The following is a 15,770-nucleotide window of genomic DNA, read 5'->3' as shown; positions in this document are numbered from 1 at the left end:
TAACCATTTGCTGTGTAACGCCATCTAAGTAAGCATGTGTATAGATAAAAAGATGAATAATTCTGTGCACTAGTTCTAGGTGGATGACTGAACAGACTTGTTGGAAACAAAAAAAATTCTTGTTTCCCCCCTCCTTCTCCCAATTTTGCTTCCCTTTTTGTTGCAGCACTCAGATCGCAGAATGACAGCCCAACAAATTCATTCACAAGCTGCAGTAGCTATTGGGCTACTGATTTTCAGTGTGCTGAGAAGAAGGGAACATTCTGCAGTGTGAGTTGTGGTATGAGGTTGACTTTTTTTTTCTCCCCACTATGACACTTCTGGGCTTGGTTCCAGTGTTAGTCTGTTAGCATCACATCTTTACAAAATCCTCCTGCAGGTCTGTGGATTAAAGCTGTTGGGTAAAACACCAGGAAAAATAAATCTCATTGCTAGCTCTATCACTATCATTCTGGGTGGCCTTGCTTGAGTCACCAGTGCTTTGGTTTCCTCAAAATATGAAGCAGTAATAAAAATACTTCTGTGCCCCTAGTTATCCCATTTAAACGCCGACAATTAAGAAATACACTGGGATCCTTAGATGAAATGTCTTAAGCAGGCTGTATGAGAACAGTAGCACTGAACTGCAAGTTTATGTATGTGTTGCATTTCTTCGCAAGGCCAAAATTGCTTCTGTTTCCTCCTGTGTCAGTGCAAGAGACAAATAGTTGCCCTGTGCATATTGTATCTTTCAGGGGAAAGGATGCCCAGACAGTTGAGAGATTGTCACTTTACAGATAATTCTATCGACACCTTACCATGTTCCCATGCTGATTCTGAAATATAAGTTTTCTTTTCCATCTGTGAACTTTCCACCTGTGATAGTGTTATCTTGTCCCTAGCACCTCAGTTTGCCTTCCTTTGATGTTCCTTGGCAATTCTTGCCCTGATATCCACCACACTGACACAGCCATCAGGTCCCTGTTGGGTTTGACAGGGCAAAAGAGACGTGCACAGAACCTGCAAAGGCTTGATGTATTTTTCAGCCATGTCAATTTTTCCTAGGTAGCAGGGATAAAGGGGATGTTCTTGGCTAACAAGAAGATTGACAACCAAGTGAAAACTTTCATCACCTACAATAAAGGGAGAGACTGGAGTTTGTTGCAGGCTCCAAACACTGATCTGAGAGGAAACCCTGTTCACTGTCTCCTGGTAAGTACTGAGGGGGGAACTTGGGTGGTGGCAACATCCCAGAACAATCCTTTTCAACAAAGTAACGCAAGAAGGAGAGGGCAGCAGTGTGCAAATACGGCATCTTAAAAGTGCATTGCATCAGGTTTGCTCTGCCAGGTGGTATTGCAAGAGCTGGCATTGTAATTTAGCTGAATTCTATTAAATTTCTGGAAGCACCGTAGGTCAGCTTCCTGCTGCCCAAGGGATGGTCTCCGCTTAAACAGCAGGTAAAGCTGGATGCTGTTTCTGCGCAGTTGATTCTCCGGACACTAGATGGGAGGAGTGAGCTATTGTAGCTCAGGAACTTTCAAGGTCCTAATAGCTTGAGGCAGGCTCAAACGAAAGAAGAGCTCTGATTTCTTTCAGGCCACTCTGTTGGCAATATTAATATTTATCATTTTCTCAGAGCTCAGAAGTGAGCGTTGGGTGTATATGGTATCTGTATCTGTACTTATTAATATAGATCCACATATAGACGAGTCTTTAATCATCATTATATGCTAACAGTTTCCAGGAGTGAAAATGAAATATAAGCAGTGTGAATAGAATTGGAGATGTCTGTCAAATTAGAAAGTTTAGATTGATCTTGACATGTTTTTCAGCTGATATAATCTGTACGCATTAGTGGAATAATAGCAAGAACCCAAGACTTTGGGATTCTCGATAGCTTTTATGTTACACAAATTCTAATATGATTCCAGGCAGAATCAGGGGCACTATTGAGACTGCTCTTCCTCCTGCAGTCCTGTACCCACATGTTGTTCTCCATCAGAGAAAAAAAAAATAAGAACCAACAAACCAAACCCCCAAAAAATGTTTCTCATGTTGAGGCTGCAAGCTTGTTAGAATCTGAATCAGCATTATGTTTTGTGCATTGTGGCGAGTAGATGAATGCTACATTAATCTCTTAACAACCCCATGCATTATTGTAAGAGCAACGAATAAATAACTTGATATTTGAAGGCTGTGCAAGTAATTGATTTTTGATTGAGCCAAGATGCAAGCCTTTCATTTTCTGTCCAGTATGAAAAAATTAATAGGCAGGACTGCAGGTCAAACAAAAGAGTTATTTCAGAACATGACTAAATTTGTTTGGGTTTGTTTTCTTCTGACAAGTCTTTAAAAATTGTAAGAGCTTTTTAAAATTAAATCTGAGGGTTGAAAACCAAAAAGATGACATTCAGAAAACTTTGCACACACAAAACAACTGAATTGTTTTGGAAAGGCCTATGTGTAAAAGCTGTTGTGTTTCAAATAGGCTGTGATCAAGTTTGACTCAAGGGAACATATTTAAACCCCACACCTTGACTTTGTCAAACTATGACCGATTTTGTCAGAAACCCAAGATTTTTGTTATATATTATGATAGTGTAATATTTTAAGGAGCTGGCAGGGCAGAAGAAATAAAAACCGTTCAAGCAGGTAAAATAAAGTAAACTTTATTCTTTTTCCATGTATTTGAAGTTTGAGTTCTGAGAAATGGTCTTTCTTTGTATTGTTGTGCACTGATCAAGAGAGCTATGACTAGCCATTGTAGTTAGAAATGAGCCAAAGGTACTGTTCTGTGGGGTCCTTATGGACCAGCCATTTGCAGGTACTGCATATGTTATGGACAAGGTATGTTCTCACTGTAGTTATCCATGGTGTAGTGGAAGTGGTTGTATGACTGCGTATAAACCAGGACTGGATGGCTCTTATGGACAGAGGGCATTACAGCTCCGTTAAGCCTTCCTATCCATACTGTATCTGCTACTATACTCTTGGGCACCTAAGAACACAATTCATTTCATTTCAAATTAGATATGCCTGGATGAGCTGGCATTTCCTTAAGGATGGTAAACTTGAACAACCCAGGCAAGGAGTCATGATCAGTGGCAGCAGTGTGGGCATTTGTAGGGACACAGTGAGAACTGACACAGAGAAGCTCTTGGTTCTCTGTGTATTCTTTTTATATCCTTGTAGTTCCACTGTGCACAACCACTATTTAAACACTGGTTTGTTTTTATGTTGCACCCTGTGCAACCATGTACTTGCTCTGAGAATTGTTCCACTTGTGCAAGCCCAATGTAGACTTGCCATCCTGTCTGCATGGGAAAGTGACCGCTTCTTAAATGTTCAGTGACTTAGGCTGGGGTGGGCGTCACAGGTCCTTGGGGATCTGTAGAAATGGGTCCATGATTTCAAGGTGGTAAGGCAAAAATTGTCAGTGGACTTAAAATGTGTAGCTCAGCTTTTGCCCTTCCAGAAGGAGAGTGTAAAGGAACTTAGCCCTTCCCTGTGATAAGGCCAGAGGAATGTATAGCCCCGTTTATTTTTCCTGTTCCCTTAACATCAGGTAAAACAGGCAAGAGGCCTCTTTCATGATCTGAGCCTGTCTAAGCATTCCTTGCTGCTTAGGTTGTCACAAACTAGTGGAATGTTAATAGAGCAGGGATCATCAGCTGAGCATACAGGGTCTCCAGTGGCCACCTTACAGCTTTGCAAGAAAGCAAATACATAAATCGGAACTAAACTGACTTGTTAGGTCTTTTACAGGAACAGGCAGTCTGCTGGCAAGAGAAAGGGAAGATACAGGTACAGAAAATACATCAAAACCACAAAGTAAAATAACAGCCCTGCAAAGGAGTGCCAAGCTAACTAAAAATCTGATTTGGCTTTCTCACCCAATAGTGGGGGAATATGAAGGCATAATATGGAATGTGAGAATTCAAGAAATGATAGAGAACATGGAAGTTGGGAGTGGTAGGGCTATTTTTTAAACAAAAACACTGGAAATAGATGTCAGGAAATAAGTCCTGGAAATAAGTCAGGGATCCATAAGAGTGTTCTGCTGAGGAATTGTCACCTGCTCTGGAGCAGTTCTGTTTCTTGTCCGTGTGACACAGATATAGTATTTAAACGGTTCACAAAGTTCGTTCACCTCTTTAGTCACACTGTCTACCCCTGCATCACCAGAAGTTTTACCTCTTTACCTCAGCTCCTTTATCTACTACTTATTGCTGTTCCTTATGGCATAGCTAAGTGAACTCTTAATAATCCATTGTACATCTAGCTTAGCTCCCAGCCTTACTCCATGGCAGAAACTAATGCTCTCACACACTGCTGGCTTTCAGCATAATTGTCTCTAGCAATAGCTTGGGACCCAGCAGTGACATATGTTCCAGCTTGTTGGCAGAATGGGATATGCCAAAGTGACAGGATGGTCCCCAGCCTGCTAGTGTAATGCTGTGTCCTCTGTGCATCTGGTCTTTAAACCTAAAGTAAGGGAGAGTTAATGCAGAAATAAGTACATAGCAGCTAAGTTGGCAGCTAAAGAGGTTAAGAGAGAATCTGGTTGAAACACAAGGCAAGCCAGACGGAACCTTCCCTCTACTGACAGTACGCTCGAGGTGCTTTTTTCAAAGCAACTCAAAGAATTTCTTTGCATTTTTTGTGAGATGGCTATGAATAATGAGATTAGAGGGGAAAATGAAATTCTACATAATCCCAAGGTTTTATTTTTCTTGTTTATATATTTTCTAAGCTGAATAAACTTAATCATCATAAAACAGCTGCCAATGTATTATACACCAAAGATGATAGTTTTCTTTGATACTTGTATTGTGATGTGGTTATCTGAGGAATAGCTCTATCTTAAAAGTTATGGGCATCTCTCTAGGAGATGGAATCAATTAGCTTTCAGGGGTGGTCTTGTGGTTAAAACACAGGGCTGAATCTCAGGAGAATCTTGATTCAGTTTTTAGGCTGTCTCAAATCTCCTATGCGAACCTTGGGCAAGTCACTTATTTTCTGTGTGTCTCCCTTCTCCAGGCATCTGTTTATTCCTTCCCACATTTTGTTATTCTTGTCTATTTGCATTACAAGGATTTCAGGACAAAGACCCATTTCTCATAAGGAGGGGGGCATTTATGCCATCTGCTGTATAATAATTTAAGCATCTAAGTGAGGTGTTTTGAATATCTGTCCTGGAAGTGTTTATCTCTCATCATTGCTCCCTGCTATTGCAGGTGAGACAATACTGTGACTACCCTTAGGTTTGGGAATGGTGTCTAGCATCATTCTTGTGTTCTAATGCTTTGCGCCACTCCTGATCAGGTACAGTCACTAATAGCCCTTTTGTGCATGTCTCACCACTGGAGACAGTTCAGGTGTGCTTTGCAGAGCAGCAAAGAAGTGGGTGTTTATGAGGAGTTTTACTGAGGACTGATGAGCCTCCAGAGAGGGGAGCATAAAAGTGCTGGCCTGAAAACGCTAGAAAGCAAGTAATGAAACCAGCATGATTGTAAGAACTATGCCAGTGAGCAGAGCAATGAGCTATGTCATTCATGCTTTACCTTCTACCTAGGTTTTAAATGCTCCATGGCAGTGGTTGCCTTTCCTTTGGTGTCTGTGCATCAGCTAGCACAGCTGGGTGCTGAACAATGACAGGGAAACCCAAAATTGGTGATTCTGATGATAACTATTTCAGTAGCCTGTTGGTAATAGCAAAGGGAATAAAGACAATTCATGGAAATACTAAAAAACAAAGCTGAGATATCTGTATATTAGTTAAGCTGTGGGAGCTAAAGGAGGAGTACAAACCAGTCTGGAAAACTATTTGTTGATGAGCCATTTAAGGACACAGATGAAGAAGGTGTACATCAGGGATGGCGGTAAGAATACTTCCACAGTAACGATACAAGATGCCATGGGCAGTAGCTTTAGGTGTTTGGCTAGAGTGGTTTATTTTTACACCATACCCACTTGACACTAGAGACTATAAACTGCATTCCAACCGATAAGAAGTCATACCACTAAAAATACAGGTGACCTGGCTCTTAATGCTTGGGATATGTATTCCATTTCTGTGTACTATGTCTGCAAAATGAGACAAATTTGAAAGAAAACTTCTGGTAGCACAAAGATTTGGGTTGAGCAAGGTCTAATCTCTGTCAGAGTGGGGAATTGGCTGAGTTGCTGCCATTAGCTACTGTCTTCAAAATGCTGAACTGGACTTGGAATATGTTAGCTTTAAAAATATGTTCTGTATTTAGTCTTTTCACAATGTATTAAAATGTAAAAGGGAAGAATTCATGCTCTTGCAAATACTTTTCCACTTTTTGCATGCATGTCAGCTCGATTTGGATCCCACTCCCTCCCTGCGCCCCCGGGCTGCTCTAGCGGCTGCCCTCACAAGACTGTCAGCTAGAGTTAGGCTGCTCAGTACATTCCACTTGGCAGGCTGTATTCCCTTCTGCACAAACTGTGTCCCCTTTTCCTGTCTCACATAAGTGAGAACTTCATCCCTCTTCACCACCCTCATTTGTCTTTGCCAGAAAAAAAAAAAGTCCTGCCATTCTCCACTGGGGGATTTTCATTTCAGATTCATAGACACCTACTTTGACATAGGATGGATAAGTGGTCTTCCTCCAGTGATCTGTGGGGCTTGGTCTCCTACAGAGGAAACCCACAAAACTTCAGGGGCTGCAGACCTAGCCTTTAGGCAGCTGGTATTAAAAAGACCTGCCTGCATGGAGCATGTGGGTCATTCTGCATAGCCTCTTCTGGTCATCTGGGAGAGGTGTGCAAGGTGAAGCATGGGCTTTGCTGTGTTTGTGTTCCTGTCTGATGTCCCCCTCGTCTGGGTCAGTTTGTTTCAGGTTCTTTGTCGGTATTTTTCCACCTCCCTTCCGTTAGCATATATCATTAAAAGCTTTTCGTGAGGTTTATAAGAAAAAAATGCTGAAAGTAAAACCCAAGAGAAGGCAAAAATTATCAGAAATTTTCAGAAATCATCACATTACAAATCTGGAGGGAATTGTAATGAAAATTTTGGAAATCTGCCTGTCTGTCTTACCTTCTTGCTCAGCTCATTTATTCTATACCAGTCTTGTTATCTAGTATTTGACATACAAAATCAATAACAGGTGAGGTTTCCATGGATGTATTTGTTTTGAAATCTCAAAGGTCACATCCCGATGGGGCAATGAAGCATTGTTTCAAACAGCTTTTAAACTAACACTTTCTAGTCCTGGTATTTTTTCTTAGTGCAGTGCAGAAGTCATAAGTCAAAAATAGTCAGGAAATGGTATGACACTGTCCACTTTAAGTTGTTTCTTATGGCTAATTAATGGTCACTCAACACCATACCGATAGGGTTATATTGCTTTTTGTTGTGTGCTTGAGCACTGCTGCTCTGAGAGTCACTTGATCATATCTGCAGCCTTGCTTGCTTCTCAAGAGAGCTAGCCACCTGGAGAGCTAGGTAGTCATTACCATTGCCTGCCCTCACAAGCCATGTTGCCTCCCTTGTTGGTTTGGCCTCAAAGATCTTGTCCTTGTGATAGAGTTTCAGCCTGGTGAATCGATTTCCCAGTGGGAATGGGCTGCATCAGAAAATGGTAACAAAGCTCTTGCAACAGAACCAGGACAATGGTTTTATCTTTCTAGAGGTGAATGCAGTAATTAGGAAGTAATACAAAAAGACACTATATTTCTAAGCCTGTAGAAATATGGGCATGCATTTCATGTTGTGTCTGCTTTTTACTTTTATTTCCCCTTTCTCCATAGCCCTATTGCTCCCTTCATCTTCACCTGAAGGTCTCAGAGAATCCCTATACCTCAGGAAACATTGCCAGCCGAGACACTGCCCCCAGTATTATTGTAGCATCAGGTATGAAATGTTTAAAGATTGCCTGGTATAATGTGCAAACACTGACAAAATCTTGTGTTTGTGATGGGTGTGGGGGGTTTTGAGTGGCTCTTGGGGTGTCACACCACAGGTACTGGGAAGGAAGGCAGCCTACCAAATGGATCTTTTACATATATACTTTTTCTTCAAGATGAAAGTCTTTCCCTTTCCTTCTCTTCATTCCCCCCCTCTTTCACTTCCCCAAAGTAGAAGTGCTGTAACTGCAAAAGGTAAATACATATATTTACTCCCCTGGACTGCTAATTTTAGTGTTTCTTAGAGTGTAGCATTACTAATCAATATTCATCTTACAGGTAATATAGGCACTGAACTATCAGACAAGGACATCAGCATGTTTGTTTCTTCTGATGCTGGGAACACTTGGAGACAGGTAAATGACACAGAATCACAGATTTAAATCATAAGCATAGGAAATTGTCATCAAAGTAGGTTCAAACTAATTTTTACTTCTTTTTTGTAAATTTTTTTTTCCTAATTTTTGTTTCTTTTGGTTCATAGTAGCTTTTTGTAAAACTTTGCAAAAGGGTAAACTTCCCTTCTGAGAGGTAGAAAGGTACTCAAAGGAAAAAGACTGGATATGTTGTTAGACTTCATATAACTGAAAAGTATTTTTATAATTCTTCTCAGAATTTGACTTCAGTTTAACCCTCTAGCTAAAAGAATTAGTTAAAATATGAATACTAAGGGGAGAGAATGTGTTTCCTTTTACAGCTGTACATCCCTTGTACCTATCAAACCATTTTTCTCTTTGTCCATTATCATACTTTTGTAAGATCAGCAGTTACCCTGGTCTACCTTCCCCCACTCTATGTTTCTTTGGACAGCTCACTTTAGGTGGGCCACCTAAATTGAGTTGTCCAAAGTTCAGTGTCCATATAAACAGATTATGTTGCCTTGCTTTAAGCTAATGGAGAAAAAGACGAAATTCAGTTCCTCTTTTTCTGAAGCTACATCTCTCTCTGTTAATTGTGGAAAAAGACTGGATGATGAAGTTAAATCAAATTCCTAATATTCAGTGGAATAACACCTGTTAAAAAAGCATTGCTGCTCTTTAATGTGTTTATCCTTAGAACAGGAAGTTCTGTGATTTATATTTTCTGGATGGGGTATCAAATCATGAAAAGAAAGTGACTTTCTCAGACAAATGCTGCTATATGAACTAGAGCAGATGTTTGCAGAAAGTCAGTTCAGAAAAGACACAGGAGGACCAGATCTTTTTAAATGTTTGATATGCCAAAAATCTCATTATTTTAATGTTTGTCCAGCCCTCATTTTTCCATCTACATCACTTATGTGAGATAAGGCCAGATATGTGTAAACAGATGAGGTTCTTCAAACATAAATCTGTCACTGAAAGAAAGGGAATTGTTGATCCTTTCAAAAATTCATTTTTCTAACTTTCTCTGAAGCAGAGAGGGGGAAAAAAAGAACCAAACAATAAAAAACAAAACCCAGGAACTGTTTCGATACAGAATGTCCTGCTTTGTAATTTTCTTATCATTTACCTGTCCTCCATCATGATTGTACTTAAAGAACCATGACATTTTCTTGACACTAAGGAAAACAGGTTCAAATATATGTTTTTTTTTTTCCCCAGATCTTTGAGGAAGAGCACAGTGTTCTGTATCTGGATCAAGGTGGAGTGCTGGTTGCCATGAAACACACATCTCTGCCTATCAGACATCTCTGGTAATGACTCCATGTGTGCTGAATGTCTGCTGTACCTCTTTTCAGGTGCCAGGAAGTAGGCAGTTAGACTGTATTCAGAGTTTCTGTAGCTACAATGTAGAAGATATCAGTTAAGATACTAGTAAAAGCAGACAAAGCTAAGAAATCCCAGCAATTCCAATTTCAACTCACCCAGATCTGAGATATTATCAATGTAAATCTACAACTTCCCTGGTTTACCACAGCTTGGCTTATTGAGTTTGATTATGTTATACGTACCTGGATTATGTCTTTGTCTCTTTTTAAGTTACCAAAGAACTCATTATTTTCAAAATTATTGATAAAGTTGTCTTCTGTGTGGCAGGCAGCACTTAAGAGCCAGAATTTCATTGAATAGATTCAGGGCTATATAGGCAAAACCACTAAAGTGTCCCCACTAGTTAGCACTCTTGAGTTACTGCGGTAAGTAAATACAGTTTGTGCTTTTAGGCATTAATTACTTCTGCTACAGTTGGTGTCATATCAATATCTGAAACACACAGACCCAAATCTTAAGAAGTGATGAGTACTTCTAGGCGTTCACTTAGACCTACCACCAGGAAGACTGCTGCCCAAAAGAGGCAAAGATCTTGTGCTCCAGTAATCTAACCTCCTTAAAATGTCTTATGTTGGGGACCCAAAAATAAGATGCTCAAAATCACTTGGTTTATTAAAAAAAAAAAAATCAAAAATACCAGCCCTAGGCTACATTTTGCCCTAAAAGCATCAGTGCTTTGATTTATGATGCTTCCCAAAGCCATAGTTTTTTAAAGGACTACAAATGAAGTATCCAAGAATAGAACCTGCTTTCCACTTCTCCGTAGCAGCTGTAGTAGACTAGAGAGTCTCCTCAAGTAAAGTAGAAGGAGAATAAGAAAAGACGACATTAATTCTGCTTTCTCCACTAGGTTAAGTTTTGATGAAGGGAGATCTTGGAGCAAGTACAGTTTCACATCCCTCCCACTGTTTGTAGATGGAGTTTTAGGGGAACCTGGAGAGGAAACTCTCATCATGACGTAAGTGAGCATGCCATTGTGCTGCTGTTGATTGGAAGTACATCATAAATATCTTATGAGGGTTTCTTGTAACATAATAGACTTTTTGGTTAGGGACCGAACCAAGTACAGTCTGAAGCCAGCAGCATGCAGTCTTCTGTTGCTAAATCATCAATGTTTATCTGTGATATGATTGAAAGAATGACAACATGGTTCCTTGCAAGCTGCAAAACATTATCATTTAGCTTATCAGCATGAAACCTGACTCCTCATATTGAATGTGATTTAAAGCAGAGTTACTCTTGACAGATGAATATTTGAAAGAGAAACTGTGGGATATTTTTATAACTCTGTTTTTGCTGCTACTTTCTTTAAAAAAAAAAACAAAAACAACCAAAACCTGAGACACAGAAAAATAAAGACATTCTTTTGTAAAAATGAATGACAAAATGTTGCCTGGAGCAACTCATGAAAAATTATGTTTAGTTTCAGCGTGGTATGCTGAGTTCTGCATGTTGAATAAAGCTGAATTCACTCTGCCAGAAACTGTGACATTTTACCTGAGATCAGGTTTACAAAAACAGGAGGAAAATTCAGTTTCTGTCTGTAAAAAATGGACCAAGCTGAACTAAACAGAATATGTGGCTCAGAAACTGACCTGAGTTCATGGAAACGTATGAAGAATTTTCCCTTCAGGTTCTGAATTTAATTTGTGTGGAAGGGATTCCCAATGCTTATAATTGAGATATCACACTCCTATAGGTATAACTGTGTCCAGCCCCACACCAGGTCTTCTCTGTATGGTCATTCTGGATCTTGACATAAGTGGGAGGATCTTCATCCACAGAGTAAAAGCTACATGCAAATTTTGAGAGGCTTGTAGATATTTAGCAGCCTAAGTTTCACTCTATCAGTCAAGGAAAATCAGTGGCACTCCTAAAGGAATTAGTCTCCGTTAGAAATATGTGGGTGACTGTACCTCTGTCAGTATCAGACTCCATCTGGTGCTACCTTTTAATGTATGCCATTTCTGCTGTGTTCTGTAGAGTGTTTGGACATTTCAGCCACCGCTCAGAGTGGCAGCTGGTGAAAGTAGACTACAAGTCCATTTTTGATCGGAGATGTGGCGAAGAGGACTACAGGCCTTGGCAGCTCCATAGCCAGGTGAAAAGCGAGGAGGGTGGGATCTGCCATGAAGTAGCTAACGATCCTACAGTTAAAGATCAGCAGATCCAATGTCTTTTCCTGTTTGGTGTATCAGATTGTTCCCTACTGGATGAGTCTCTTTCATTTGTGTTGGCTTCAGATTGCACTCTCTGAGCTCTGAAGGATGAACAGCTGTCTTCTGGGTTTTGTTCTCAATGCAGGCAATTAGCTCAGACTTGTCCAGGGTTGAAGAACACAACAGCAGAAGCACTGCCACTGAAAGAGTTCTGAACTCCTTCATACCTACATCTCTCATCCAATTTCCCTATCCTTACCTCCTTGCTCTTCCCTCCATCCTTCTGTTGCCCTGTCCTTTGCATTGTGGATGCAGCTGCAGCATCACTCCCAGAACCATTTCTTAAGTGCCCAGCAAGGTAATTTGCTCTGCACAGTGACTGTACCTCCCTTGGGGCACCTTCGGAGCTCCCCCAAGTTTGACACAATGGCCTGCGTTATATCAGGTTAGAATAAAATATAGCCCAAATTTTGTGGTTATATAAACACCAAAGGCTCCACTGAAGTCTAAAGCAAAACATCCATTTATATCATCAAAGGTTATCTTTGTGTATATATCTTGCTGGGCAAGAATTTAATAATGAATATGAAATGAAAGTAGCTTGACTCAGACTAGCTGCTCACACAAGGCACAACTCCACACTAAAAATACCAGTTATGACTTAGATCTTTAGATTTTAAAAATCAGTACAGCTTCCTTGAAGTTCAAGGAGGCACAGCTTTTTACACCAGTTGCCATTTGGGCCCTTTTGTTTCATGGGCAAATCAAAACCATGAGAAGTTTCTCTTTCCGACAGCAGTTTTAACAGCATGAAAGGTAACAAGTGAGACTCCACTGTATTTTGTTTTTCGCTTTCTTGTGCTTGCATAAGTAAAAATGCCAAGGATTTTGCTGTATATTTTTGAGGATGTTGGCTTTTCAGCTTAAGAACTATTTTTAGGAAGGCTGCTGTGGACTCGCGCCTTTTCATTTCCTTTCCATTGAGATTGCGAGGCTGAGCATTGCTCCCTTGATGGAAATATTTAGCAGAGAACTGAGGATAAGAGTGAAAAGTCATCGCTCCATCCACATAGCAAATCATACCCTGATCAACTGAGCTCATAGTCCATGGAAAGTATTTACACATATAACTAGTTTCTGCTGAACAGAATTATTGCCAGAGATCAGGCCAAGGAAATAGACCTGCTCTGTGTCTCAGATTGCAGAGGGATCATACCGTGTTTTCAGTTGCTGTGAAACCTAATCTATAAATGAGAAATGGGCCTGGATCAATTGCTCATTGGCTTTGGAGCAAATTCAGAACTGAATCAGATACGTAAGTAACCTCAGATCATTTCTTAGTGTGTATCGGAAAAGCCGTTTTAATTTCAGTTAAAGCTTCAGTAGCTTTAATTAGGTGCCATGTACTGACATGGCATTTGACTTCCCATCCTCTTCCCTTGAGTCATAGCTCCCATTGCACAGGCTTGGCAAAATGGGGTGATACAAATAGCCTGGTGGGTGTCAGAGAGATATTTTTGGTTTTGTTTCCAGGGAGAAGCTTGCATCATGGGAGCAAAAAGGATCTACAAGAAGCGCAAGTCAGAGAAGAAATGCATGCAAGGAAAATATGCTGGGGCTATGACCTCGGAGCCATGTGTGTGCACAGAGGCAGATTTTGACTGGTGAGCAATGGGCACAAGAACTGTGTGCCTTATACCACACTGATGTAGAGCTCACTAGAGAGGCTATAGGCTTGCAGAAAGTAGAAAATAGTAAGTGTATAACTGGCCAAATAGGTTGCTCCCCAGGTATGTCAAAAGAAGGAAAGGTGGAATAGATATTTGTAATTTGTGAAGGTTCCCACAAAATTGATTCTGAACTCACCATTTTCCAGGTCACATCTGAGCTCTGTGCAATATTAAGGTAAAAGGTCCATTTAGCACATCTAACCTCAGCAATGACCAGGGGTGGCTGTGAAAGCAGTGTGCAAGATGTGACATATATAATGTGTGTACAAAATGAAAGCAATTCTTCATGCATGCACGCATATATATGTATATATGTGTAAAAGTAAATACGTGCATATGCAAAATAGGCCTTCAGCTTCTGGATATCAAGTATTAGGTAATTCCAGGGTAATTTGTTATACTTGGTCCACCATTTTTGATAGTATGATTTGGGTTAATCTCCTCCTGAAGCATTTTCTTCTCTGCTGTATGCTGTGGGAAATGAAGTCCATTGGTGAGCTATGAATGGCGTGATGAAATGTTCAGCTTCTAGTTTCATTTCAAGATTCCTGCCGACTCACAGCAATTTGCACAAAAAAAAAGCAGGGAACCACATTATTGAAATCTTTCTACCAGCTGTTTTCTCCAATGCTGAGACAGTCCTGAGTATCTCAGAAGAGAGAAATGGTGGCTCTTTGGCAGTGCTGGTAAACCCCTTGTTCACCACCCAGCTAGATCTATGCCATGTTATTAATTAAACCCAAAATCTGTCGCATGCACCCTGAAGAGGTTCATCTCACAAATATGTTGTTTCTTGCTATATGAGTCCACTTCAGGACCATGGAAATCCACAGTGTTTACCTTCTTACCCTCCCATAACCGTAATTACGTCAAATATTCTGTATAAAATCACAGAATCACAAGAGGCTTTTCCATGTGACAAAAAGAGTAAACCTTCTTGCACCAAAGAATAAAAAATGAATATACTTGGGCACTGATTCTCTGAATATGGTTTCCTGATGATTTTCTCATCTTCCACTGCATTCGTTGTTAGGGAGAAGATACCTCAGTTCTGCGTGTAGTTCATCATTTAGGTGCCCAAAGGTCCTGGATTTCGACCGTATAACATACCTCTCGCAATGTAAAAAAGATAGCCAACCAGAAAATAACCCACATGAACAGAAATAACATTCCTTAAAGATTTTGACCCTCCTGTAGAGAATACAGTACAAAGCTGTGTCAAGTTCGTGGCCAGGCTCAGTAAAATTACCAATGGGATTGACTCATGATGGTTAAACCCATTACACTTGTAAGGGGGCACACTCTTGAAACACTTCTGATCAAAAGAAGTTCCTTCCAGAATATATGTTTTTATTTAATTAAATTTGACTGTGTGCTTTGTTACTACAAACCTTTGTTGCTAGGTACAGAGCAAAAGTACCATGGTGACATTTACTGGGGAAACATGCTTTTCTGCCTTTTACATTCACTTTAAGGAAGCTTTCTCCAAAAGGTCTGCTGAGTTGTGAGAGAATCTCTAACAGAAAGCTTGGATAGTTGGGGCTGTATATCAGATTCTCACAGTTTACATGCACCAACAAGACCCCTCAAATCTGTTGTAAGAAGCAGAATTAGGAGTTTTTGATGAAAGTAATCTTGTTAAAGATTTGCCTGAGAAAAATATCTGCAAAAATACTGCAGGTTTCTGTGCTGCCTTGACTGACAGAAAACCTTACTGACCTAGGAGGGCTTTCCTCCTTCTGATGGAATCAGGTTTGGTTTAGAGCAGACTGTACTGATCCCCTCCAATTCTTTCTGAGCTCCGTTATCCCTGCAGTCCTCGGATCTGGATTTTTACTTTATCCATTTCAACTTCCTTTCCCACCACTTCTGAGGGAAAAAAAGACCGAAACCTTGTTTTAAGCATCCAGTTCAGAAATATTTACCAGCAATATTCATCACTTATTTATCTACTTAACAAAGTCAGGAGCTATTTTGACATAGATTTGCCTGAGAAGGACAGAAAAGCCACAGGGAACAGAACACAGAGGTTTACGAAGGAAGGAGAAAAGAAATGGCAAGAAAAAAGCAATTCTGCTTATCAGCCCAGTTTTATTGTCCCAAGAAATGCAAAGTTTCTGCTGTACTGTAGCACTCAGTGCCTGCCTTGTTGAACTCTGCACTAGGCTTCACTGCCAATGCACCCCACAGAATATGGTCCAAAGAGGCATTTG

The 15,770-nt window shown here is 40.3% G+C and overlaps 1 protein-coding gene across 4 annotated transcripts in view; it reads left to right on the top strand.

Annotated features, from left to right (window-relative positions):
* SORCS1 (sortilin related VPS10 domain containing receptor 1) overlaps positions 1–15,770 on the top strand; it is a 291,565-nt gene that overhangs the window by 228,849 nt on the left and 46,946 nt on the right. For all 4 annotated transcript variants that reach the window (XM_057420911.1, XM_057420910.1, XM_057420912.1 and 1 more), the window contains exons 10-16: positions 1,045–1,191; positions 7,762–7,864; positions 8,197–8,273; positions 9,501–9,592; positions 10,519–10,626; positions 11,652–11,769; positions 13,361–13,491. In XM_057420911.1, the coding sequence (XP_057276894.1) occupies positions 1,045–1,191; positions 7,762–7,864; positions 8,197–8,273; positions 9,501–9,592; positions 10,519–10,626; positions 11,652–11,769; positions 13,361–13,491 (776 nt within the window). The remainder of the gene's footprint in view (positions 1–1,044; positions 1,192–7,761; positions 7,865–8,196; positions 8,274–9,500; positions 9,593–10,518; positions 10,627–11,651; positions 11,770–13,360; positions 13,492–15,770) is intronic.

The sequence above is a fragment of the Pezoporus wallicus genome, unplaced genomic scaffold (genome assembly GCF_028554395.1).
Source record: "Pezoporus wallicus isolate ANWC-B61680 ecotype Strahan unplaced genomic scaffold, APGP_CSIRO_Pwel_v1 contig_3365, whole genome shotgun sequence".
Lineage (NCBI taxonomy): Eukaryota > Metazoa > Chordata > Aves > Psittaciformes > Psittacidae > Pezoporus > Pezoporus wallicus.
Note: the sequence above shows the minus strand (reverse complement) of the source record. Positions and strands in the feature narration are given on the sequence as shown.